Raw genomic sequence first — 25,234 nt, forward strand, 5'->3', positions numbered from 1 at the left:
TGAACCACACGGATGATGGCTTAGCAAAAACTACAAAAAGTTTTTATAACCACAAAAGGAGTGGAAAGCCAGTTAACTGAACAGTGAGACTTCCTATTGATAAGAAAAATACAACCTGTATATCTGTAATCTCCTGTCTGTCCATGAAGCTGATCTATTGTGCTCCATTTATTTATTTATTTTTATCTATTGTTGGAGACTACTAGAATGACTTTGCATGATTCCCAGTTTCAAAAAAATCATCATTATTTCAGTTGGTGCAGCCCATCAGTTTAGCTGCTATCACAAGCCAGCTTTCTTATGATTGGCTGTCCCTCACAAAAAGGTTTAAACAGCACTCGCACCAACTGCAAAGCAAAGTTTAGGTTTACTTGCTCCTGTGAAGTCTGTTTTGTTGGAAACCTGAAAATATTTGCCCCTGACAGCCACCAGGACAAGAAGGGAGTACAACTGGTAACTGTCTAGTTACAGTGACATTTTGACTGTTGGTGGCGTCAGAAGAGAATCTGCAGTCCATGGGAAAATCCCAGCTGATGGTTTTTCATAACACAGGGTAGAGAACATTTTTCACCAGAGCTAAAGTGTTTTAACTTGTGCTATCATAGAGTTACCTGTATGGCCAACAGCTGGGCAAATTTATTTCAGTTTGCCTCATTGTATAGACTTTTTCATATAATCACGCCAAGCTAAAACTTTGCTTGGCGTGACCGCACCATTAGGAACATCTCTCTATTACATCACAAAGGGCTGAAAAACTGTCTGAAGCCTGAACCTTTGCCTTGAAGGGAATACTTTAATTTAATCTGACCTAATTGTTTCAAGCTTTGACTATGTCTAATAGACCATCATAGTCAAACATGGTCAAGAGAACCTTCTGAAGTTCAAATGGAACATCAGAACAGGGAAGAAAAATTATTTAAGTGTCTTTGAACATGCCATCATTGTTGGTGCCACATGGGCTGCTCTGAGTATTTCAGAAACCGCTGGGAAAATCCAGTGAGCAGCAGTTCTCTGGGTGAAAATGTCTTATTGGCATCAGAGGAGAATGGCCGGCAACTCAAATTACCACCAAGGTATACAGAAGAGCATCTCTGAACAAACAACATGCCCAGCTTTGAAGCAGATGGGCTACAGCAGCAGAAGACCACAACTGGTGCTACTTCTGTCAGCTAGGAACAAGGAACTGAGGTTATAATTCACACAGTCTCGCTAAAATTGTTGCCTGGTCTGATGAGTCACAATTTCTGCTGTAATATTTGGATGGCAAGTTCAGACGCCAACTACATGAAACTACACTAAATCACGGATCCATCCTGCCTCGTATCAACGCTTAAGACTGCTGGGTCTAATGGTGTGGAGGATACTTTCTTGACACACTTTTTGCCGTGCCGTGGTACAACGTACCCGAGTATAGTTCCTGACCATATCCATTCCTTTACCCATCTTCTGATGGCTCCTTCCAGTAGGACAGTGCATCATGTCACAAAACTCAAATCTGGTTTCACATGACAATGAGTTCACTGTGCTCAAACGGCCTCCACAGTCACCAGAACTCTTTCCAGTAGAGCACCTTTGGGATGTAACAGAACGGGAGCTTCTAGTCATAGATGTGCAGCCAGCCAATCTCCACTAACTTTGATGTCAATATGCCAGTATGGACCAAAATCTCCGAAAAGTGTATATTTATAAGAAAATAGAAAAAAAACTGAATATATCCCCTTTAATGGAACAAAGAAAGCTTTGTACACCTGAATGACATGAACTGTAATAGTGTCAGTAGTAGTTTTCCTCCTGCAAAGGATCAATAGCATTACACAATGATGATTTGCAGGTGGAATTTCCCCATAGAAGTTGCCTTGAAAGCATTAAGGGAATACATACATAAGAATAATGCATTTGATTCTTGAATATCTTGCATTTTGATACACAAGCTTAAGTGTAAGTGTGATTTCCAGACTGAGCTCACGTCACCATCCGCTGTGAATATTTAATTAGACCAATGTAAACTCCAAGCTGCATTGCGGCAACCGTACGACAGTGGGGTTACCAAATCCCACTGCGTTACATTATAAAAACAAATATGATAGTTCCACTGGTCACGTTTGAACACATAACTTACAGCCAGAAGGGACACGTTTACAGAGCCCGAAGGAGGAAGGAGTGTGTCATTTTTCCTAATGCAAAGGATTACAGAGTTGCATGACAGATTCTTATGGGCAGCCTGTAATCTTGTCTGGATGGTATGTAGCATGTTGTGTTTTGTCTGAGAGCAGTGATGTCAGCAACAAAATAAAGTGGTCCCCAAACCCACTGCTATAGTGTTTCCTGTAACACTTTGATACAACTCATAGACAGGTGACTTCAGACTTGGCTGCCCACGCTGGCCCACTGAAGGTCACTGATGCTCACTCTTGAATCTTATATAAAAGAAATCCCAGAAACTACTGTGATTTATTTCCCATTAAATCTCAGCCTGACAATCAGCAAATGATAAAGTTATTTTAGTTTGTGAAGAAAAGTATTAATCCACCTTTAAAAAATACATATATGTTTTTATTTATAAATGCTGTAGGTCTGGTTAACTCACTTGAACACTTCTTTGTTGAAGTGGCTATCCCAATGGGATGGGAGGAAGGAATCGGGAAAAGCAAACCAGTAGGCTGTGATATTCCTCGTGAGGTTGTCGGGTGCTCGCTAGTGGCAGAGCACGCGCACTGCATTTCATTCGGAGTCCGCAGACTGAATGAAGAATCCGCAGCTTCGACACTGTCCTGTGAGAAAGTAGCGGTTCGTCTACGGGAATCGTCGTGGAATATTTAGTTCTGTTTTGATTCCTCGAGTTCAAAGGGTTAACATCGCGAGGGCTGGCGAAGTGTCGAACAAGTGACTACAAAGGACAACAATACACAACAAACCGCAGCCCTCCAGACTGAGTGGAGCCAGCAACTTGTGAGACGTTCCAGAGCCGCAGCACGACCACCGTAAGACGTCCAGCTTCAATCACTTAAACATCAAAAGCAGAAAAGAATAAATGGAAACGTTTCACTTTCATTTCTTATACGTTTTTAGCTGCCGGCGTATCATTTAACGTTATATTTTCGATATTCGGGTCGCAAATGTCAAGATGGAGAAAAGTTAGCTCACTTGGAACAATCTGACCTATACTCGAGAAAAGTGACCTGATTTTTTTTCGAGAAGTAAGCGATTGTAGGTCATGCTTAGTAGTATATTAAAAGCTGTTTAAAACTAGTGTTAATGTTTAGTGTCTTTGCAGTAAGAAACGAAATCTTCACCGACTGTAACGCCAAAGCGAGCACTAGTTTGTTAGGACAGCGGAGCGATATTTACTCCGCCTTCCCAGACTATTTCACTCCAGGATCTGGAGGACATGGCACGGAGAGACGGAACGAAGGGGCTCTGAAAACGAAAGAAATTTATACAAAAGTTGGGATTACGGGCTAAATGTTTGCAAGAAAGGTCACTGTCATGATTCGCACGCATTGTTGAAAGGTATGTGGTTATTTAACGGTTGAAATAAGAGAGTAGACTTGAACTCCAGGGAGCTACATCAGCAGGATACAGAGAGGCTCGGCGCTCCGTTCCCCTCGGAGGGCTTGGCTAACAGCTAACATAGCTTAGCTTCAGTTGTGAGAAGTTCAAAAAGTTTCTGGAATGGAGGAAGAGGAGGAAGGCTGAAGTAAACGTTGTCAAACTACTAAGAGGCTGAATACGATGACTCCCCAAGTTATACTTGATGATAAAACGATTATGGTATACTCTTACGTAGATGGTTGTTACGAGGTGTTTAATTAAAAACTTCACGCTAAACAAGATGTGTTCTGTGAAAGCAAGCTAAGCTAGTTAGCAAAATCTCGATGCTACTTACATCAAGTTGCTACATACCAGAGTTGGCTAATGCCAGTGGGATATTATATTATATTGTGACTGTGTGTATTTTCGTGGAGCACTTGGAGCAGTACTAAAAGCTATTTTTATTGCTGTTTCTGGGGTCTGTGTATAATTAGATGCGTCTTTCTGAATGCCTTTTCTCTCTTTCTCTGGTTGGGGTGGTGGTGGTGGGGGGGTGTACTGAATCGTCCTTCCATATTGTCTGTTCCGTGTTACTTCATGTTTGACAAGCGTTAAAGACGGATTACACGCTGTTAAACAAAGTAGTGTTGTCAGGTTTTCCAGTTTTTTGGAGGTTTTTTTTTTTTTTTTTTTTTTGTCTTTTTGTTTTGCTTGCTCAGTGCGTTTTGTGTAGACATCTTTTAAACGGGATTAAAGGAATTTCTCAGGCGTGTAATCCAGAGCAGCCCAAACTGATGAACATCTATCAACGATTTGAGAAGCGTCTGGGGTGCACTTCCTATTATTAAAGTACATCTCATTGTTTCCCCCCATGCTTGGAGATGGTATTTTCAAAAAAAATTTTTTTATCCATATACATATGTTTATATGCATTTTCTTAATGCATCTATGACCTATATATTTTCTGTGATTCATAAAGGGTTTTCCCTGGTTCATAGAGGGCCTTTGACGATTTTACTACCCGTTTAAACACAACTGATCCACATGATGTAATGACAGTGAGTCTCTGTTTCCATGATTAACACAAGTCTTAACCTTTGGTTGTTATATTAGGCTATTTAAAAAGGTATTTTATGCTTGGGGAAATGAAACTCGACTTGGGAATAACTAGTTAAGAAATCCCAGTGGTGTGGTGTTGTAGTGTTTTGTTTTGCGTTTTTGCCCTTTAATAGTTTTTAAATATCTGGCAAGCAATCCCTGTCATACTAAATTGGTTCCACAAAGAGTAAACTCATGGTTATTTTTGTAAGAATGTAAGCCACCTTTACTGAGGGTTAACAAATAAGTACTTGTCAAAATGTGGTGTTGTAAAATACATAGCACCCCAACTGATAGTGGATAGTATTTTGGGGGTGTTTAAAAAGGGGGGGTGGAATCTTGGTGTAGATGTATTTGTTGCTATTCTTCTCGTGCACGCACATGGAACTAGTTGTAATAAAAATGGAAACCGATGGTGTTGTTATTAACATGCCAGTACTGTAAACTACAGATAAATCTGTGATAGGCCAATATCAGCCCACTGATATCTGTCTGGATCTGGTTAAACATACTTTAGTCGAGAGTGATTTGACACAGAATAAGCTATCGGCGTGAACTGTTTGTCTTTTGAAAATCCCAGCTTTATCTGAAGGATTGGCATGAGAAATCTTATTTAATGTAGTCGTTGTAGCTACAGCGTGTTTATCCACAAGTTTGGATGTGTAAATTGATTACTTGTCTTTACTAACTGAACCATGAACTTGTGTATCACTTGGAATCTGAAAAAGGCCTATCCACATGTAGGAAGAACTGCTTTAATGTGGCCTGGTGACTTCCAGAAAAGCTCCCAACATTTACAGGTTGATATGGGTTGTTTTTTTGTTTTTTTTTTCTTTCAGTGTGTGTGTGTCCTGCTTTAGGATGTTTCTCTCTGCTTTCATGAGTGTGGAGAACAATGAGCAATGGGAGTGGGTGCAGTGCTGTTGGACAGCTGTTAGCTGGAAGGGAGGGATTGGGCAGAGATGGGATGAGGGAGGAAGCAGCTCTTTGTGGTTACATCCTTTTTGACTAAGGCCAGTTTCACAGGCCCCCAAACAGCTGCTGCTGCAGGCTGCATGTGTTGACCCTCTGTCTGCTCTGTCTGTATGAAGTGGATTGAAGTGTTATATGTCATAATTGCCTGAACTCCTCAACATCTCTAGAGCAGTCTGAGGAAAAAGGTGCAGTGCATCAGTAGTGAGGGGTAATCAGCAACTCTTAGTTTTGCTTCCCCCCTCCCAGTGCAAATACTGAAGAGAGAGGTCAGTATTTTGTCTCAACTGTCACGTTATTTATTTGAAAAGTAGTTAAAAATTGGCTGAGATTTCACTAGGCAAAAAACAGATTTTTTTTTTTTTTTTTTTAAGTAGATTCTCCACATGCTGCCTTAAGAGTTTTTACCTGTTGTGGCGTAGCTTGTACCAGTCAGTTCAGCAATCATTGTTAGTCTGAATGTAGCGTCTATTCTGCTCTTTCCTCTGCCAGTGTGATCACAGCTGTGTGTCTGCTTGTAAGCATGAGTCCACAAAAAGCAGAATGTCCTGAAATTGAAGACATGGCACTTTAAAAAGAACTCATTAAATTTTGGTCCCGATCCAAACTACTTTCCTTATTTTGTTAAAATGGGGAGTTGGCCTTGAGCACTCTGTAGCTGCCTTTCTGCAGAATTGTCAAATGATCATGTTAGATGCATTTTAGGCCATATGGCTGTTAAGTGTTTTCCATGTGCATGATTGATCTCAAGTTTGAGATGGAACACGTTTCACATAACTGAGTCATCTAAGTAGTGATGGTGGCGTTTCTGTGGAAATGTGTCAGATCAAAAATAGCACAAAGGGCTTTCTTGAATTCCCAAACCCCCACCCCATGGATCGAGAATAGTGCTTCTCTAAGTGGGTTGCCATAAAGACTGTTTCATGTCATTAAACAAAAAACTGTAACAGTTGCTATAAATGTTTAGAAAGGCTTGCTTGTTCATCTAGATAACAGTAATTTCAAACTTTACATGTGTTCTTCATCTTTCTCTGATCTTTTGTTTTGCAGAAGGCTGACAGAGGAAACCCTGACTGTGGGTGATTTTGAATGAAGTTAGCCAAAAGCACATTGGGAGTTCTCAAGAAATGATCACTTCCTTATAAGACGTGTGTCAGACTTGCACCAGTGAGGCCTGCTGCAGTGCATCAGTTCAACATAAGTCCTGATTTGAGCTCCTACAGACTACACCCCCCCACCCGCCCTACATCAGTGGTAGTGACCCAACTCCGGACAGCTTGCTGGAGGGCCCTTCCTGAGCAGCAGCAGCTGCGTCCTGCTTGCTCACTCCTGTCCCTCCCCTGCTTCCTGTCCTTGGTCAGACAAGGCTAAAGTCTCCTCTCCTCTCCTCTCCTCTCCCCTCACCCCACCCCTCATCGGTGTTGGCTTTTCATACTTGCACACTTACATTACCCACTCAAGCAACTTCTTTTGTTGATCACACACTCACAGACCGTGTTGGGTTAATAACGTTCTTTGGAGATTACCTACCGGCTGATTTTTGGCCCCCTTGCATAGGCTTAGTGTCATTGCGAAGGAAAGTTCCTCTCTTTTACCTACACTACAACTTGCAGAATGACTTCCATGTCTAGTTTGTTCTCCTTCACAAGTCCGACAGTCAGGCGCCTGCTCGGCTGGAAACAGGGAGACGAGGAAGAGAAATGGGCAGAAAAGGCAGTTGATGCACTTGTGAAAAAGTTGAAGAAGAAGAAGGGTGCCATGGAAGACCTGGAGAAAGCACTGAGCTGCCCTGGACAGCCCAGCAAGTGTGTTACCATTCCAAGATCACTGGACGGCCGGCTGCAGGTTTCCCACAGGAAGGGTCTTCCTCATGTTATCTACTGCAGAGTGTGGCGCTGGCCGGATCTACAGTCCCACCATGAGCTCAAGCCTCTGGACATTTGCGAGTATCCGTTTGGCTCCAAACAGAAGGAGGTGTGCATAAACCCATATCATTACAAGAGAGTGGAGAGCCCTGGTATGTAATTTTTCTCACCTTAAACAGGTTCTGTTTAATCAACCTTAGCTTTTATATTTAAACAGACATGTAATGGTTGGTGTATATACGATTAAACCTATGTTCTGTGAGGCATAGTCATCACATAATTGCAGTGTTTCTAACATTTCTAGCCTATTGTTTCGTTTTGCTTTTTGCCTTTTAACTTTCAAATACAAGATGGATTAAAGCAATTTAGAACTGTGCACATCTCTCAGAGCTCTGACTAAACTGTAGAGCTGGTAAACAAATCTACAAAGGTCAGGAGGCTGTCATCACACGGGCCTTTTCTGCCCGCCCCCTCCATTTCACAGAAAATCAATATCACTAGCTCTGGGAGTCTTATTAGATTATATGCCTCAGGCATTCCAGATTGGGTGTGGCATCAGAAAGCAGTGTACTAAACGCATAAACCACTCAGACTAAACTCCCAGCACTTTCACATCACTTAACCCCCCCCTTCCCCCTTTTCTCCCACACCCCATCATATACACTTATACACTCATGGATGACCCTAAAGATACTGGCTTTCTGATACTACACTGGTTCAGGATTGCAAGGTCTGTATTGACCGGTTCAAGGATGCAGATCACTTGTCGGTGAGAAGACTGTTTTTCAGCCTTGGAGCCTGGACTCTTAAAGTCAGAGTAACATCTTGCAAAGGGAAACCTTCAATCCTTTTTAAGGGTAAAATTAAATGTGAAGGACATATTGTTCTTATGTATCAAGGTCTAAAAATAACATTTCAAGACTCACTGTTGTTGTTCAGTCATCTCTATTTCAGCATACAGGTTGGAATTCCTTCAGAGTTATTTTGATAGTAGCATTATTAAAATCATATCATCATATTAAAATACTATAACGATCTCAGCATATACAAATACAGTGTTCTACACATTAGGTATTTTCAGCTTCTACAAGATTAATCTATGCTGCTTTCCGGTTTTAATTATTTTCACGTAAATTTTAATTGTCATGGACTTGCCCTACTCCTTAAAAACGTAGATTTCATTAATTGTGAATTCCACATGTGATACATCATGTGTGCACAGTTTCTTTTTTCAGCACATTTGTTTAATTCATTTTTCTTCTTCCATCCAGTGCTTCCTCCTGTCCTGGTACCACGGCACAGCGAGTTCAACCCACAGCACAGCTTGCTGGTACAGTTCCGTAACCTCACCCACAACGAGCCACACATGCCCCTGAATGCCACCTATCCAGAGTCCTTCCAACAGCCGCACAATGGGGGTGGCAGCAGTGGAGGAGGTGGAGGTGGCGGCAGCTCTTTTTCCATTTCTCCCAACTCTCCATATCCTCCTTCTCCAGCCAGCTCTGGTACTTATCCAAACTCTCCTGCCAGTTCGGGGCCCTCAAGTCCATTCCAACTCCCAGGTACACCAAATACACTCCTCCACCTGACCCTGGGAAAGTTGCCAAACCATTGTTTTTCTGAATTGTCACTGTCATGTAGCCAACAAATGTCTGTCTTTTGATAAACACTGGTCTCTCAGGATTTCTGTTTTTCAAGTTGCATAATGCAAGGGGAAAAAAAGTGTTTACAGTTGTATGGCGAAAAAAACAAATGATGTAGCCAGGTGAATCCAGTTCCATCCACCAGCACTGATGCTCTTAGCCTAGACTCTGCTTCACTCCAGACCTGCTGACACATCCAGTGATTGAAGGCAGTCTGGCAAAAGGGTTTTTTTTTTTTTTTTTTTGTTTTTGTTTTTAACAGCAATTTAGGATTTAAGTTATTTGTCCTGCAAAGCTTTGGTTGGCTTTTTGAATGCTGACAAGCATCATGATTCAGTGAAATGTCCTTATTGCAGTTTTAAGTAGATGTTTTGTTTCCTGTATGCCTCAATAAGGGCTTGAAAAGCTCATGTTGCATCTGTCGGGAATGGGTTAGCATGTGGTTTAGCAAATGAGGGATGTGTGTAATCTGACACCATTTCCGGGGTACAGATCTTGTCATGATTGTTGTAAGGAGTGTCTAAGGGGATTTTGTGTGCGTGAGAGAGAGAGTGCATTTGTCAGCAGCAGCAACTGGTCCCACTAACTTCTCTCTTAATGTCTCAGCTGACACCCCACCACCGGCCTACATGCCCCCTGATGAGCCAATCGGCCAGGAGCCCCAGTCCATGGAAACGAACAGCAGCCTGGTACCACAGAGCATTGCCAGAGGAGGTGAGATGTGCTCACAGTTATACTGACAGTAGCAAGAATATACCAAACTTGTTGGTATATCTCAGCTTCATGTATAAGTTTCCTTTCCTCCTTAACTAGCTGTTAGAATTATGAACAGAGTTTAATTTACAAAGGTCTTGTTTCTTCCTCATTTCTTTTCTTCAAATCAAAGTACTGCTGTCTCCGTTTTAGTTTATGGGACACTTTTTACACATTCTTCCATTAAACCTGGTTTATATCTTTCAGTTGTAGTGGTTAACCCATTTGTGAAATGTGTCAAAGTTCTTCTGTTTGAGACCCAGATAAGTTTCTGGGAGGGTTATGTGAGGAAGGGCAGCTGCGGTACGAGTCTACCAAATCAAACGTGTTGCCCAATGTGCTGTCATGATCCCCTATTTATGATAAGCTATTATGCTTAAACCTAAACAACAGTTTCAAGTCCTTTGGTGACTCTTTTAACAGAACACTGTTCTTCGATAAGTGCGAAGCAGCTCTCATGGTTATATTTAGGAAAAGATGTTTTAATATCACTTGGACTATTGACTCTGTCAGTGTTTTGCAATCCCCACATTTAAAAGGTGTTTTAACAACCTTTTTAAGCTGATATGCAGGGCTTTGACATTTTTCAGGCCCTTGCCAAAAACAGTTCACACATTACTGAGATTTACCTGGTGCTTGAAAATCTCTGTATAACAACATTTTACTGAAGCACAAGTATCGCTACACTTCATGTCTACCAGCAGTAATTGGTTTATGAGAGCTGAAGAGAGGAGTAAGTGAGTCTAGGGAGGTTGACTAAATTAGAGCCTCTAGGGAGTATCACATCATTGTACTACAGAAATAGGAAGGATACGACAGCTTTGAATTTATTTAAACTTGTGTGATCTCTGCCCAGACTGTTGGTGTAGACCATATGTTATGTCTGGTCTTTTAGAGCTACTTGAGGTAATCTCTTTGAATGTAGTTTTAAATGAGTTGGGTGAACAGAGCTTTGCTCCTGGTTACACTTTTCCTCTTTAACCGTAATAATTAATAAATCTCGTAGTTTATTTAACCACTCAGTCGTGTACTGTCTGGATTGTCTGAATTCATTTTAATCCGTGTTCGACATCTGTTGATCTGACCTATTTTTTTTCCAGATGTGCAGCCAGTGGAGTATGAGGAGCCCAGTCACTGGTGCTCTATTGTCTACTATGAACTTAACAATCGTGTCGGAGAGGCTTACCACGCTTCATCCACCAGTGTGCTCGTGGATGGCTTCACTGACCCCTCAAACAACAAAAACCGCTTCTGCCTCGGACTGCTGTCCAACGTCAACCGTAACTCTACAATCGAGAACACCCGCAGACACATTGGCAAAGGTATGACTAATAACCCCAGTAAGAGCAGGAAATAAGGAAATGATTGTGATTAAATGTTCTTACACTTACATTTGTTTGTCGTCCAGGAGTGCACCTGTACTATGTGGGAGGGGAGGTGTATGCGGAGTGCCTCAGCGACACCAGCATTTTTGTTCAGAGTCGTAACTGTAATTACCACCACGGCTTCCACCCTACCACTGTGTGCAAGATCCCCAGTGGATGTAGCCTGAAGATTTTCAATAACCAAGAGTTTGCTCAACTTCTGGCTCAGTCGGTTAACCATGGCTTTGAGGCCGTCTATGAGCTTACCAAGATGTGTACCATTAGGATGAGCTTTGTCAAGGTAAGGGTTTCATGCTGTACACAAGTCGAATGAAGACGTTCTCAGTAATTTCTTGATTCCTCACTAATCGTGAGTCAGACCACAAGCATTTCAAAACCCGACTTTCTTTTTGCTATAACAAAGTCAAAAAAAAAACCCAACCTACCAAAGTACTCTAAGAAGTACACCTATTTGGTAGTTTCTGTTACAGTAGATTTCTCTAGTCTGCATTAAGTCATGATGAGACTAACACACACACACACAGAGGTATGGTGAAAACAATACCAGCCACGCTTTTGCTTGATTTAATAAGCGCAAACATCATCAGTCACTGTCATTGTGTAATATGGTGTACCTTTTGTTCCCCCCCCCCCACAGGGCTGGGGAGCAGAGTATCATCGACAGGATGTCACCAGCACCCCCTGCTGGATCGAAGTGCACCTGCATGGGCCCCTTCAGTGGCTAGACAAAGTGCTAACACAAATGGGTTCTCCTCTTAACCCAATCTCCTCTGTGTCCTAATACTGGACTTGTGAGAGCCTGGGAGACCTGTTATGAAAATCACCCCCCTTGCCCCCAAAACCCCTCAATGATTTCTAATTTAAAACGGTCTTAATGGCTGAACTGTTTACACTTACTTTGGGAAGGGACTGGCTAATAATTCAACAGCACCCGCAGCCAGCATCCAGTTGTTGAAATGGCATCAATGTTGCAAGCAAATACCCGGAGAAAGATGAGAAAATGCCCAAGTAGCAGTGACGACATGGACACACTACTGCTTGACAATGCTACAATACCTCCAAGAACTGAGGGCTCCATTGTCAAGCTTGAATCTGTCAAATGTTAATGTTTTTGCATCAAGTTTTATTGTTTGACAAATAACTTTTTGTTTCTCCATATGTGTAGTTTTTAATGAAGCAGAACTGTTTCACTACTCTGCCTTGTGTCTGACAATTTGAAATTTTACAAAACACTTTTCTTACATTGTCTCAATGTCAGATATTTACAATAAAGATATAGACATGACTATGTTTACCATTAGACTCAGATATAACATGCTTTCTTTTTATAGTCTCTACTGCTAGAATTGAACACTGAGCTACTGCCTTTTAAGAAAGTTCTGTATGCCAACCTGATAGTTTTTGATATGGGAGATCAATCACTGAACAAGTTTAACATGCCATAAGCTAACAACATTGTGAATGTTACATCTATTGTAATAGAAGTAGTCATATATGATATAATCAGAAAGTGGACGCCATCATTATTGATTCTTGTTTGTACTCTCGTGTTCAAGTAAGAGTGGCTGTATTTTCCATACTCACTGTATTAACAATATTGTGCACTCATGAATTTTATGGAGGCATGTTGGATGGGTTTAGCGTGGGTACCAAGGCATTATGTTGATAAATAATTTGACCTCCTTTGCTCAATGAAATAAAGGGGTTATTTGGTAACGGAATAATTTTAGTTTTGTACTTTTAAGTGTTTTTGTTTTTTAGATTTTTAACTTTTGGCTCAGTCGCGTAGAGACGGTAACCTAGATGTTCAACAGTCTCCTGCTTGTGTTGGACAAAGGCATTTCCTGTGAATTTTTATTTTATTTTCCTCTTGTTTTTCTTTCTGTTTTAAGTAAAAATATTGTTTCTATTTCTTTCTTTTTTCTAAAGTCAAGTTTTTATTTTTACTTCAGGTAACAAAAATGTCTTTAGGTTACCATATGATAACAGCGATAGCTTATTGTTCTGTGCTTACTTCTGGTCTTGGCAAATTGGCGACAATCAGTCAAAACATACGTGAGCAGATGGATTCACCAGGACGGTGAAGCCAGGGATGTGCACACATGTAAACACAGTGGTTTGTTCTGATAATGAAAACTGATGACACACCATCCAGCTTTCTCCATGGAATCATTCTAGCTATGGCTGTTTGCTTTGAATAGCCCTTATTAGATCAAAAGGGTTGTGAAAATACACTGTCACCATGGTAAACTCATAAAGGACAGTGAATTGTAATGACTGAAATATTAAGTACACAAAGTCCACAGCTTATTTCTGTTTACAGTACAGCTTAGTGTCAATAAATCTGTTATACAAGAATAGCATTCTTTTTGCTTTCCACGTGGTTAAAGCACTTGTTCACTGACATGGAGAACTTAAAAAATGTTGAAATGTTTGTTGATATTTCTGTATTTCTTGCAGCATGCCTCAATAAGGACAGCATGCAGGATTTCTTCATATTCATGAGGTAGGTACACGCAGAACCTTTTGAAACAATTCAAGTTAAAGGAAGAAATTTTTCATTAAATCTTTCAGGAAGCTTTATTTGAATCTATAATCAGCTCTGAATAACAAATATTTTTCAGCGTAGTATGAGCTATAAATATATTTGTATACATATCCACCTGAGCTTATAAATAAACAAAAAAAGATATAACACAATGAGTACAGGAGGTTACAGAATAGCAGGTTGCCCTTTTCCAGTTTTTCACCGCCAGACCTAAAGCGTTAACCAATGATGCGTCAGCCATTCAACTTCCTATTGGTCCACGTTGGTATTTACCGTAAATATCCTAAAAAGTGCGTCGTTTAACAATACAACAGAGTGAAACAAACCGCACTTACAAACACTGTTACGCGATATAAGGGTCAAACACTAATATTAAGTCGTGACTAAATACTGTAAATTAAGCGTCCCTCTATCTGCTTTTTATAGCGATTACCGGACATAAGAACACAAGCATGTCGTGAGACACACAAATTGCTCTTGCGTCAAAATAATTTTACCAACCGGATGTGAGGTGGCTTCTAGTGAGCAAGCCAAAGATAAACACGTATACAGGCAAAAAGGGGTGAGGATAATAAATATTACAGGGAGGGTGTTGTGAAAGAGCTGAAATGGAGTAGTTGCTGATAATATATAGTTCTAGCAGGCAGGGATACATCCGACAAAGGAACTAAGGAGAAAGTCTACCACAGACATCGAGTAGGTGAGTCCCGCAGAGTAGTGACAGCTGCAACGGTAGCAGCTAGCTGGCTAACGCTAGCTAAAACTGGCTAACTAACACAGTTAACTGTTTGACAGTTAGTCTGTGGAGCAGATAACATTATTAACCCAGACAATTGTATCTTCGGGTATTTGGATAATGTGTAGCTTCTTTATATTTGTGGTCTTAGCATTTAATATTTCTCGAAAAGCTGTCAGGTCAGTCGGCTTTCAGACTTCATTGGCCCATTAGCATTAAAAACTGTAAGCTACTTAGCATCTGTATACGTGGTTTTGTTTGATTTTTCAGTAGAGGGAGTGTAGCTGTTGTTTAACTAGCTTTACTATAAGTTATTTCTGATAATTGTAATAGTGAGCTCCAAAACTTCAAAAGGAAGCATCACTGATGTTTAAATATAAAACGTTTCTGTATGTTTTTTTTTTTTTTTTTAACAGCACAGCTATATTTCACTATGAATGCCGAAACCTTTTGACCATATACCCTCATAAAGTCTACCTAATACATTTTATTTTAAAAGTCGTTATCTAAGTAAAATGAACATGGCACAAAGACGCCCCTCCCCCCAAGCATATCACTTTTATTTGCGTTGTGCTTTAGTGTATTTGTCAACTTTCACAAGCATTAACCTGTTCTTCCATTCCTTCGCCATCTGTTTGCCCTCCACAGCATCCGAGGCCAAAATGGTGCGAGCAGCCTTAGTGACTGTCACCAGTCTGGCGTTGACTGGGGCCGTTGTGGCACATGCCTATTTACTCAAACACCAGTTTTACCCGACTGTAGTTTACCTCACCAAGAGCAGTCCCAGCATGGCGGTAAGATTGGAAATGAAGTCAAATGTTCCATGTTTTGTTTTCTTTTTTCCATAAATCCTTTAAAATTTCCTTTCTCTTCTGGTATCAGGTGTTGTACATCCAGGCATTTGTGCTGGTGTTTCTGCTGGGAAAGTTTATGAGGAAGGTCTTTTTTGGTCAGTTGAGAGCTGCAGAAATGGAGGTAGAGATATCTTTTATGTTCAGTTGATTCATCGTGACATATTTAATTTAGAATTTTTTGCACGGTCTTAATAATACTGCTGAGATTCTTTTGTTCATATGCATTTGCACATTCTTTCCTGGCTACCCCCAGCATCTCATCGAACGCTCATGGTACGCCGTGACCGAGACGTGCCTGGCTTTCACTGTGTTCAGGGATGATTTCTCTCCTCGCTTCGTCGCCCTCTTTACCCTCCTGCTCTTCCTTAAGTGCTTCCACTGGCTGGCTGAGGACCGGGTGGACTTTGTGAGTGATGAATGAGAAAGCGCTTCCTTGTCTCACACAATGCACATAAAACACACTCCACTGCATTTGTGTACAGGACATTGCTCAAAGGTAGAAAGGAAGTGTGGGGCACTGGGTGGAACAGATGGTGTGTGGTTAAGGGTGTGGAGCAGAGATGTCATTGTTATTGGAGATTTTATAACTGATCATTTTATTAGAAATTAAACATAAAGAGCCTTTAGCATGTTGTAAATTAGATGACTTGTAACTATATTAAAATTGCCATTTCAAAAAGAGCCGTAAGTTGCAGAATGTAAAGCATACAGATTCATGTGATACTCTGAATCTTATGTATCATTTGAGTGTATTTAGCTTTGTATGTCCTAACGGGTCTTTTCAATTCTTTTTCTGTCAGATGGAGCGGAGTCCCAACATATCATGGGTTTTTCACTTGAGGGTTTTATGTAAGTAGACATCAGCACAGTGGAATATCATTCATACCTCACTTCTGTGCCGGCTTTCCTTTTGTCTTTCATTTCTCCTTTTGGGCAACTCTGTCTCTTCCAGCAATTCAACTCATAAATCTTTAGCTAAGTGAAACTATATGCAAATTTTTCTACTTGCACTAGAGGCCACCTGCTCCGGTTTATTTGTAAGGCCAGAACATTAGAGTGGATAACAGTAACAAGCCACAGCGGTTTCCTGAACACTGCAAGGGAAGCTGGTCTGTTACAAAAGAACCTGTTGTGTTTATTTCCACGTCCATGTATTTAGTCTCAGATTATATTAAAGTATAACATAAAGAAAATTGATCATATACTGAGCTTCATGATGCTTTAGTGCTCAAACGAACTATTGAGCTCCCTTCCCCTCATCCCTAATTCAGCTTTCTTATTGGCTGGTTAGAGTTGCTGTGTGTCACAACCACAGTTAGCCAGAGTTTTGTGCCTCAGATGACTGTAGGGATTTCTCCTCTCTGTGACATCATGCAGAGTCAAGAGCAGGGGAAAAACTGTCTAATTGAATGAATAAATTTTCATCAACCTCTAGTATCTGAGCTTTTGGCTCAGAAAACCTTTATTTACTCTGACCACCTCTTTATGCCATGCAGTCTGCCTTAGTCTTGGTGTTGTAATAGGATGCCTTGATATTAATAAGTGAATTTAACTGCAAGTGGCATCATTGCAAAGTGGAAGTCTTTAGGAATAAGGGAATATGTATAAGCTAATAAATTATTTGTCGTTACAAACTGTTGTAAGTGAACAGCGGACAGTTTGTAGCTCTGTCAGCGTGATAGGTTTCCTTAATCAAATCCAACAAATATTCAAGTTTTGCAATATCATTTTTGTTTAGACTTCCAACCGTCTGCATGCAAACTTTGAGCTGAGAAACTGGTTAGAAAAATACTGATATGTGCTCCTTTACTTTCTGCAGCTCTCATGGGACTGCTGGGTGTCATGGACTTCCTGTTTGTCAACCATGCCTGTCACAGCATCATTACCCGAGGCGCTTCGGTCCAGCTTGTGTTTGGATTTGAGGTTTGTCGTGAGCTGAAGCTGAATTGAAACTGTTGTACATGCAAACAATAAGCTAGCTTGACACGTCTTTGGCTGTTTGAATCTCATTTCCTTATATTTTTCTTCACAGCAGCCATTTTTGATATGAAATAGTAGGTAAACACAGGTATTATACTGACATTAAAAACATTCTGTTCAATTAAGTATCAGAGCTTTAATAAATGGAATTAGTGTTTTTTCTCTGTGTCATAATGGTTGCTGTGAAATGAGTCTGCTTTACATCTGAGGTGCTTTTGCACTCTTTGGATTTGAACCAGTTGCTGTGAACCTCTCACTCTTTCCTTCTGCTGGCCCGTGATAGAAATGATGGATCTCATCAGTTGATACGTGCACATAACAACCGAAACAAATGTTTGCATTTGTTTTCTCAGTATGCCATCCTGCTGACCATGGTCCTGACAACCTTTATCAAGTATCTTCTGCATACTATTGACCTGCAGAGTGAGAACCCCTGGGATAACAAGGCTGTCTATATGCTCTACACCGACCTCTTCACAGGTGCTGTATTCAGTTGGGGTTCAAAGTATGAAATGCTGAAATTGTTCTGGGATTGTGGTGGCAGGTGTTCTTAAATGTTATCTGACATCTTTATTCCAGGTGTGGTCAAAGTGTTCCTGTACATTGCCTTCATGACCATCATGATAAAGGTGCACACCTTCCCTCTGTTTGCCATCCGGCCCATGTATTTGGCTATGAGGTGAGCGATTCCTTTACTACTTATGATCAGAATCTTCATGATATTTTTAACATTGGTCTGTGGTGTTGGGCTTTATACACAGTTCAGTTTATGAGGATTTTCATTTAGTCATTTAAAACACATGAGAGACAGTTATTGAATTACAGAAAATATACTTTTACGTTAGACAAAATTTGTTTTAAACATGCCCAAAATTTCAAATAAGGACGACTGTGTCACCAAGTGTTCCTGAGCAAAAAGCTTAGGCTTCAAAGCTCTAATTATATTTAAATTCATTGGAAAACATTTAAGTTTTTGTGCTACCGGGAAAAAGAACAGCACCAGAGAGGCAGTGGAAATGTGGAGAAAGAGAAACTAGAATGCAAAGTTATCATGACAGAATTCCTGCTTGAGTTTCATTAGTCCTGTTATCTTTGTAAAAATGGGACTGCAAGGACTTGTCAATGTTAATTTCGGCCTTTTGAATGAATGAAATAAAGCCAGTTGTATACCTGTTGGCACCTTTGCCTTTAAACTGACTACAGTGCTAATAATTATTAGAGTGGAGACAAAGTGTAATTTCCCCTTAGTGTTCAACGAAGATGATTGCTGAGAAAAGAAAAAAATGCTTATTTAAAAGGACCTATGATGCTTTTATTTTATGTCATATTTGTATAACATTCTAATTTGTTAAATATGGTTTTGATTCTGGAGTCATTTAGAGCAAAAAAGAGGGTTTTTTTCCTTCTCTAGTGTCGTTGTCATTTAGTGTCCAGATCAGGGTAGAGGGTGTGCTCACAGCAGCCCCACCCACCTGCTGTTCCAAAGTCCTGCCTGTGAGGGGCAGTTGAGAAGAAAGCTGCTGTGAAAGGACGGGAGCGCTTTTTCATTTCAGTTCAATAAGGCATCAAATCACAACAGCAGTCGCCTCAAGATGCTTTATATTGCAAAGTAAAGACCCTATAGTAATACAGAGAAAACCCCAACAATCAAATGACTCCCTTTGAGCAAGCACTCGGTGACAGTGGGAATGAAAAACTCCCTTTTAACAGGAAGAAACCTCGGGCAAAACCAGAGTCAGGGAGAAGCATCTATCTGAGGGGCAGCACCAAAGCCCAGTATAAGATAAATAAGCATTATTTTAAACTGTGAGTCATGCAAAGCTGTCCAAGTAGAGTCCAACAATAGCAGTTACTTTCAAATCTTTATCTAAACCAATTAGAAAACTAGTAACTGACTAGATAAGTAAATTAACTAATAGAGGAGACAGATGCTTTGTCCTTAATTAAAATGACATTTTACATAATGAGACTCTTTTGTATACCACTGAATATGTTCTGATTAATGCTTCTCTTTTCTTATATCGTGCAGGCAGTTCAAAAAAGCTGTAACAGATGCTGTAATGTCCCGGAGAGCCATCCGCAACATGAATACACTGTATGTACACGTCTGGTTTGTAGATGTGAAATCAAATTTTTGTTTGTTTTTTGTTTTGTGCACTTTATGTTCAATATATGTATTTTGTTATGCCTGAAATGAACAAATAAATGAATGAAATGAATGAATGAATGAAAGGCCCAAAATAATGGAGTGACTAATGTGTCCTCTGGCCAGAAACGTTGTTCACGTCCGCCTGTCTCTTCTGTCTGTGATCAGATACCCCGACGCTACTCCTGAAGATCTGCAGGCCTCAGACAACGTCTGCATCATCTGTCGGGAAGAAATGGTGACTGGAGCCAAGAAGTTGCCTTGTAATCACATTTTTCACTCCAGGTAAGTTCTGTGGTGAAAGGTCTGAATCAGCAAGGAAAGATTGTAGCCTGCAAAGACAAACAAACAGTTACATGTCAGAGGTGGTCAGCATTAAACACAGGACCTGCGTTTAAACAGAAAAGGAGTGAGTGTGGCAGACTGAACATGACTTTGTGTTTGAAAGGTTTGTGTTTTTGTTCTGTCCTCCTTCCAGCTGCCTGCGCTCTTGGTTCCAGAGACAGCAGACCTGTCCCACCTGCCGCATGGACGTACTCCGTGCTACGAATAACAACCAGACTCCGGCTCCAGCCCAAGCTCCGCCTCCAGCCCCGGCAGCCCCCGCCAACGCCCCTGCAAACGCCCCCGCAGGCCAACCACCTAATGGTGAGAGTAAAAACAAGACCAGGTGACCGCAACCCCGTGTTTGTGTTGCTTTCAGTGGCACATGAAGGTCACCCACATTACACTGCAGAGCATCAGTAATGTGGGTTCTCCCAGCTTGAAAGCAGCCACTGGATAAAAGTAAACTGAAGTGGGAACGTGGTTTTAAAGCAGCTTATGCGATAGGAATATTCCACTATGTGAGAATTTAACTGTGTTCTTTTGTCCTTGTCTTTTCTCCAGTGGCTCTAGGCATGTTACCAGGGTTTCCTCCCGGCATCTTCCCCTTCTGGGGTCCCTTCCCTGCAGTGCTTCCTCCTGCTGGAGCAGCTGTACCTCCAGCTCCAGCTCCAGGTGCTACTGATGCTCCACAAAGCAGCACAGAGTCCACTCAGACAGCTAGTAAGGACGCCTCCTGTAGCTCCTGAATGTAAAATGAAAGAGACACGTCTGAGTGATTGGACTTTTGTTGCTTTTGTTTTTTACCCTTCAGGCACCACCCAGCCCACAACATCTACTGCAGATTCTGCTACTACAGCAGCAGCTCCAGGATCAGCAGTGCCAGGCTTCCCATTCTCTTTCCCCCCTCCTCCCTTCCCTGCTGCACCATGGCTCCCCATGCCACCACCTCCTCCCTTTGGTAAGTGTTAGCAGTTGTCCAAATATTGTGGTCTATCCTTAAATTCACATTTAGAGTTTTTGCCTGAGCAGGCTGTTCAAGGATACTGGTGATGATAATATCTGTATGAGTGACTTTTTTTCTGCACAAATGCATCTTTTCTGTTCCTTATGATCTAAACCTTTGGTAGGTTGGTTCATTTGTCACACCAAGGTGCCTCGGTGCTGTCAGACCTCTCATAGCCTGACTGTTTCGTCTTTTCAAAGATGTATTTGGATTGTGGCAGTTTTGTGTGAAGCATTAGAGTTTTCATGACCATTCTTAACTTCAAGTTAAAGGATAAACGAGTTTTCACAAGTTTTCATTAGTTTTCACAAAGTTTGCTGCTTCAGTTTTTATGATGGCAATTTGCATATACTCCAGAATGTTATGAAGAGTGATCAGATGAAGGCCAAAGTCCTTTGCCATGAAAATGAACTTAAAAAAATCCATTTCCACTGCATTTCACCACTGCCATAAAAGGACCTGCTGGGATCATTTCAATAATCTTCTTAACTCAGGTGAGAATGTTGGTGAGCACAAGGCTGGAGATCTTTGTGTCATCATGATTGAATCAGAGTAGGAGACTGGATGTGTTAAAGCAGCATGATGCTTGAAATTTTTGTTCTTCCTGTTAACCATGGTCACCTGCAAGGTAACACATGCAGCCATCATTGTGGTGCATAAAAAGGGCTTCACAGGCAAGGATGCTGTTGCTACTAAGATCACACCTAAATCAACCATTTATTGGAACATCAAGGACTTCAAGGAAAGAGGTTCAGCTGTTGTGATGAAGGCTTCAGGGCGCCCAAGAAAGTCCAGCAAGTGCCAGAACATCTCCTAAAGATGATCCAGCTGCAGGATCGGGGGTGCCACCAGTGCTGAGCTTGCTCAGGAATGGCAGCAGGCAGGTGCATCTGCACACACAGTGAGGTGAAGACTTGGAGGATGGCCTGGCGAAGAAGAAGGGCATCGAAGAAGCCACTTTTCTCCAAAATAACCATTAGGGACAAACTGATATTCTGCAAAAAGTACAGCGAGTGGACTGCTGAGGACTGGGGTAAAGTCATTTTCTCTGATAAAGCCCCTTTCCGATTGTTTGGGGCATCTGGAAAAAGGATTGTCCGCTTTACTGTCTCATGCCAACAGTAAAGCATCCTGAGACAATTCATCTGTGGGGCTGCTTCTCACCCAAGGAAGTGGGCTCAATGCCTTTTCCAGGATGATGGCAAACTGTGTCATAAGGCCAAAGTAATAACTAAGAGACTGGGGGAACAAAACATTGAAATTTTGGGTCCATGGCCAGGAAACTTCCCAGGCCTTAATCCAATTGAGGACTTGTCGTCAATCCTCAAGAGGCGGGTGGACAAATAAAACAAAAATTGTGATAAACTCCAAACACTGATTATGAAACAATGGGTTGCCATCAGTCAGTTTTTGGCCCAGAATTTGATTGACAGCATGCCAGGGCGAATTGTAGAGGTCTTGTGAAAACCAATGTTTGTGTCATTCTCAAAACTTTTTGGCCACAACGGCTGTAGGAACATCTTGAATTTAACTGAGTGTCTGCAAATGTGTCCCAAAGCTCTGGCAGCTCTTGGTTAAGCGTGTTTGTTAGCGTGTCAGTGCTGTTACAGTTCAGTTTATTTTGTCTTCTCTCTCCTACAGTCTCCTCAATGCCTCCTCCCCCTCCCTCCTTGTCCCGGCTGTCAGAAGAGGAGCTGAGGGAGCTGGAGGCAGAGGGTCGGCGGGGCCTCGAGGCCCGACTCCAGTGTCTTCAAAACATCCACACCTTGCTAGACGCTGCCATGCTCAACATCCACCACTACCTCAGCACCGTCGCAACGCTCACGTAATGGATAGATTCTTACTTTTGATTAGATATGAGGAATCTGTAACTATTTAACTCAGTTCAGTGCTTCTAAGAGATACAGTGATGTGCCAGGTTTGGTCCTCTATGCTGTTTTCTACATAGAATTTTGAGCTTATTGCTTGTTTGACCGTTTGTGCCTCTGCCAATTTCTCCACAGTCCTCCTCGGGCTGGCAGCACTGGAGAAGCCAGCGGGACGAATCACACTGCCTCATCTTCCACAGCTGGCAGTAACACAGAGAGTCCCAGCACAGAGAGGGACTCGTCCGTCTGTAAGTAACTGCTTATCGCCTTTCAAGTCTTGTTGTTTTTCATAGGATTTAACAGTGGAGAGAAGTTCAGTAACCATGACGATTCTGTTTCCAGCCGATCAGGTGAACGGAGCAACGGTTTCCTCTCAGTCCCCTGAGTCCACTTCTGTTGCTTCGGGCACTGAAAGAAAAGAGAAGATGGACGAAGGAGTGGAGGACGGAGAGGATGGAGAGCCAAATGCTGCTGAGCTGAGACGCCGCCGCCTTCGTAAGCTAGAGACAACACCGTCATCGTCGTCATCGCCTCCCTCTCCTCCTCCAGACAACTGATCCACTTGTCCCGACTCAGACATATCACTCTGGACCAACAGGAACTCTGAGCTGGTGTTCGGTTGCTTTGGTTCTCCATTAGCTTTCTTCCACAGGTTCAGGTTTCTAACTGTGTCGAGCTGGACCGTCAGAAAATGCTTGTGGACTGTTTCCGCGTCAGAAAGCAATAGCACCTGCTTTTTGTTTGTTTTGATTTACATCATCAAGGACTGCTGCAGTAGTAGTACTGCAGGCGTTTGTCAGCTTAATGAGACAGAGAAGAAATGTCCTTTCAAACCCAGTTATGGTTGATCGGTGTGGGAGAGGCCGTGCTGGGTTTGTGTTTGGTAGTTTTACTGTCAGTGACGTCTATGCTTGAACTTCCTATTTTAATTCATTTGACATTAGGTCCCGCTCTCCTCATCGATGTGTTACAGAGGACATGGATCATCAAACAATCCAGTGAATTCAAATCAAAGGAAACCAATCAGCTTCCTCTGCTGTCTTTTCATCTAACATGCATCATTCTTCTGTTTCCTGCATTCTCAACACGTTACCACTGCAGACACTGTAACATACTGATTTATTTGAATGTGTACATACTGTATAAAGAGTTTTAATAGGATGATCTGTACATAATGCAGAATAAACGGACTGAAATTGCAGTGGTACAGAAGTTGTTTGCAAACTGTTGTCATAGAGGTGGAATTGTTACAATGAAGCTCAGTGAGTGTGAGCATCTCTCTTCAGGGTTTCTGTTTAAGTGCGTCATTGTTGCCTCTGAGCTAGAGATTGGGGTGTTTAATTAAAACTTACTGCTGATCTAAATGACATCACGTCTTTATGAGTGAGCACCTTTAGCATTTGATTCCAGCGTCTCTCATTTGCTACACTTAAGTAATAAAGATTGACAGAACTACTGTACAACATTTCTTTTAACGCTGAGTTCAGTCAGGCTAAAATGTTTTCGTGTTTCTGGTATCTGACAGTCGGGCATTAGCCAGAATCATTGAGGGAAAACTCAGATGTCAGCACTGCATCTTAAGGTTCACTTGTCCTTTATGTGCAGTTGATGTGTTGTAAAACTCCAAACTCTTGTGAGGCATTTATTCTTTTCCCATCTTGTACAATATAACAGTGACTGACAGTTAAACAACACTGGTATTGTGTCCAGGCATTATCTATAGATGTTAGCCACAGACTGTATACAAAAGATGGACATAGCTGCTGTACTATCACACGTCAGCTTGTAAGGTGCTGTTATGAAGCGTTTGGTTTCACGTCTTGGTGGTTTGAAACCAGAGGCCTGCACTATGAAGCAGAATTTTGGCTTGTCCAGATAAATATGGGGTTAACCCTCGTTTTACTTTGTACTGGGAAACATCTGCATCATTGCAAACCCAGACTGCTCCGGTGCAGGTCGGATGGTTCCATTTATTAAGGGAATAAGATTATAAAAAATTTAAAAATGCAACCTGTTAGTCATGATGACACATGTCACTGACATTACTTAAGGTTCTGATCCTATTGTGCTAATATCAGTCCAATAAAAATATCACCACTGGTATTAACAGTATAGATATTTGGATTGATCCATCCACCTCTCCTATTAGGACCAATACTTTACTAAATTAATTTCATGGTTTAGTCTATTAGCTGAAACTAGTCACTGAGCCCAAAAATGATCAGAGGGCCATTTTCCAAAGACTTCAGAATGTCTTTTTGACAGCCATTGTCATCGCCCCCTGCTGGCCATTAAAAAGAATGCAGGTTAAAACACTTTAATGCTGACTCCACTTTCCAAACTTTTTTTTTCATACAATCCATGGTCAGTATTCATCCACATAATTAATGGAAGCATTATTTAACATGAATCTTTAGTTAGGTGTTGGTCATGTTTTCAGACTTATGTGCACTTGATATTTGTGATGAAAATCCCAAAGCAGTTGCAGACCCTTACACTGAAGCATTAAGTAATGCACATGACAC

General features: G+C 41.4%; 2 protein-coding genes across 5 annotated transcripts; both read left to right on the plus strand.

The window, feature by feature from the left end:
- Positions 1 to 2,707: 2,707 nt before the first annotated feature.
- smad5 (SMAD family member 5) lies at positions 2,708 to 13,397 on the plus strand. 3 transcript variants are annotated; one of them, XM_005456337.4, is made up of 7 exons: positions 2,708 to 2,981; positions 6,652 to 7,618; positions 8,738 to 9,028; positions 9,716 to 9,823; positions 10,963 to 11,184; positions 11,271 to 11,527; positions 11,885 to 13,397. In XM_005456337.4, the coding sequence occupies exons 2-7, from the start codon at positions 7,216 to 7,218 to the stop codon at positions 12,026 to 12,028; spliced, it is 1,425 nt and encodes a 474-aa protein (XP_005456394.1). In that variant the 5' UTR covers positions 2,708 to 2,981; positions 6,652 to 7,215; the 3' UTR covers positions 12,029 to 13,397. The 3 variants fall into 3 exon arrangements, with proteins under 3 accessions (XP_005456394.1, XP_003451854.1, XP_013130897.1); XM_003451806.4 differs by lacking the exon at positions 2,708 to 2,981 and adding an exon at positions 3,354 to 3,510; XM_013275443.3 differs by lacking the exon at positions 2,708 to 2,981 and adding an exon at positions 3,634 to 3,771.
- Positions 13,398 to 14,265: 868 nt separating this feature from the next.
- On the plus strand, positions 14,266 to 24,169 carry syvn1 (synovial apoptosis inhibitor 1, synoviolin). Of its 2 annotated transcripts, none has more exons than XM_025898308.1 (16): positions 14,266 to 14,491; positions 15,180 to 15,325; positions 15,414 to 15,506; positions 15,639 to 15,791; positions 16,186 to 16,234; positions 17,205 to 17,308; positions 17,719 to 17,845; positions 17,945 to 18,044; positions 19,395 to 19,460; positions 19,680 to 19,796; positions 19,990 to 20,159; positions 20,400 to 20,558; positions 20,650 to 20,796; positions 22,483 to 22,666; positions 22,845 to 22,957; positions 23,052 to 24,169. In XM_025898308.1, the coding sequence occupies exons 2-16, from the start codon at positions 15,194 to 15,196 to the stop codon at positions 23,264 to 23,266; spliced, it is 1,929 nt and encodes a 642-aa protein (XP_025754093.1). In that variant the 5' UTR covers positions 14,266 to 14,491; positions 15,180 to 15,193; the 3' UTR covers positions 23,267 to 24,169. The 2 variants fall into 2 exon arrangements, with proteins under 2 accessions (XP_025754093.1, XP_005456395.1); XM_005456338.4 differs by having other exon boundaries at positions 14,268 to 14,495.
- The last annotated feature ends 1,065 nt before the right edge of the window (positions 24,170 to 25,234 follow it).

Source organism: Oreochromis niloticus, linkage group LG2, assembly GCF_001858045.2.
Source record: "Oreochromis niloticus isolate F11D_XX linkage group LG2, O_niloticus_UMD_NMBU, whole genome shotgun sequence".
NCBI classification, from domain to species: Eukaryota; Metazoa; Chordata; class Actinopteri; order Cichliformes; family Cichlidae; genus Oreochromis; species Oreochromis niloticus.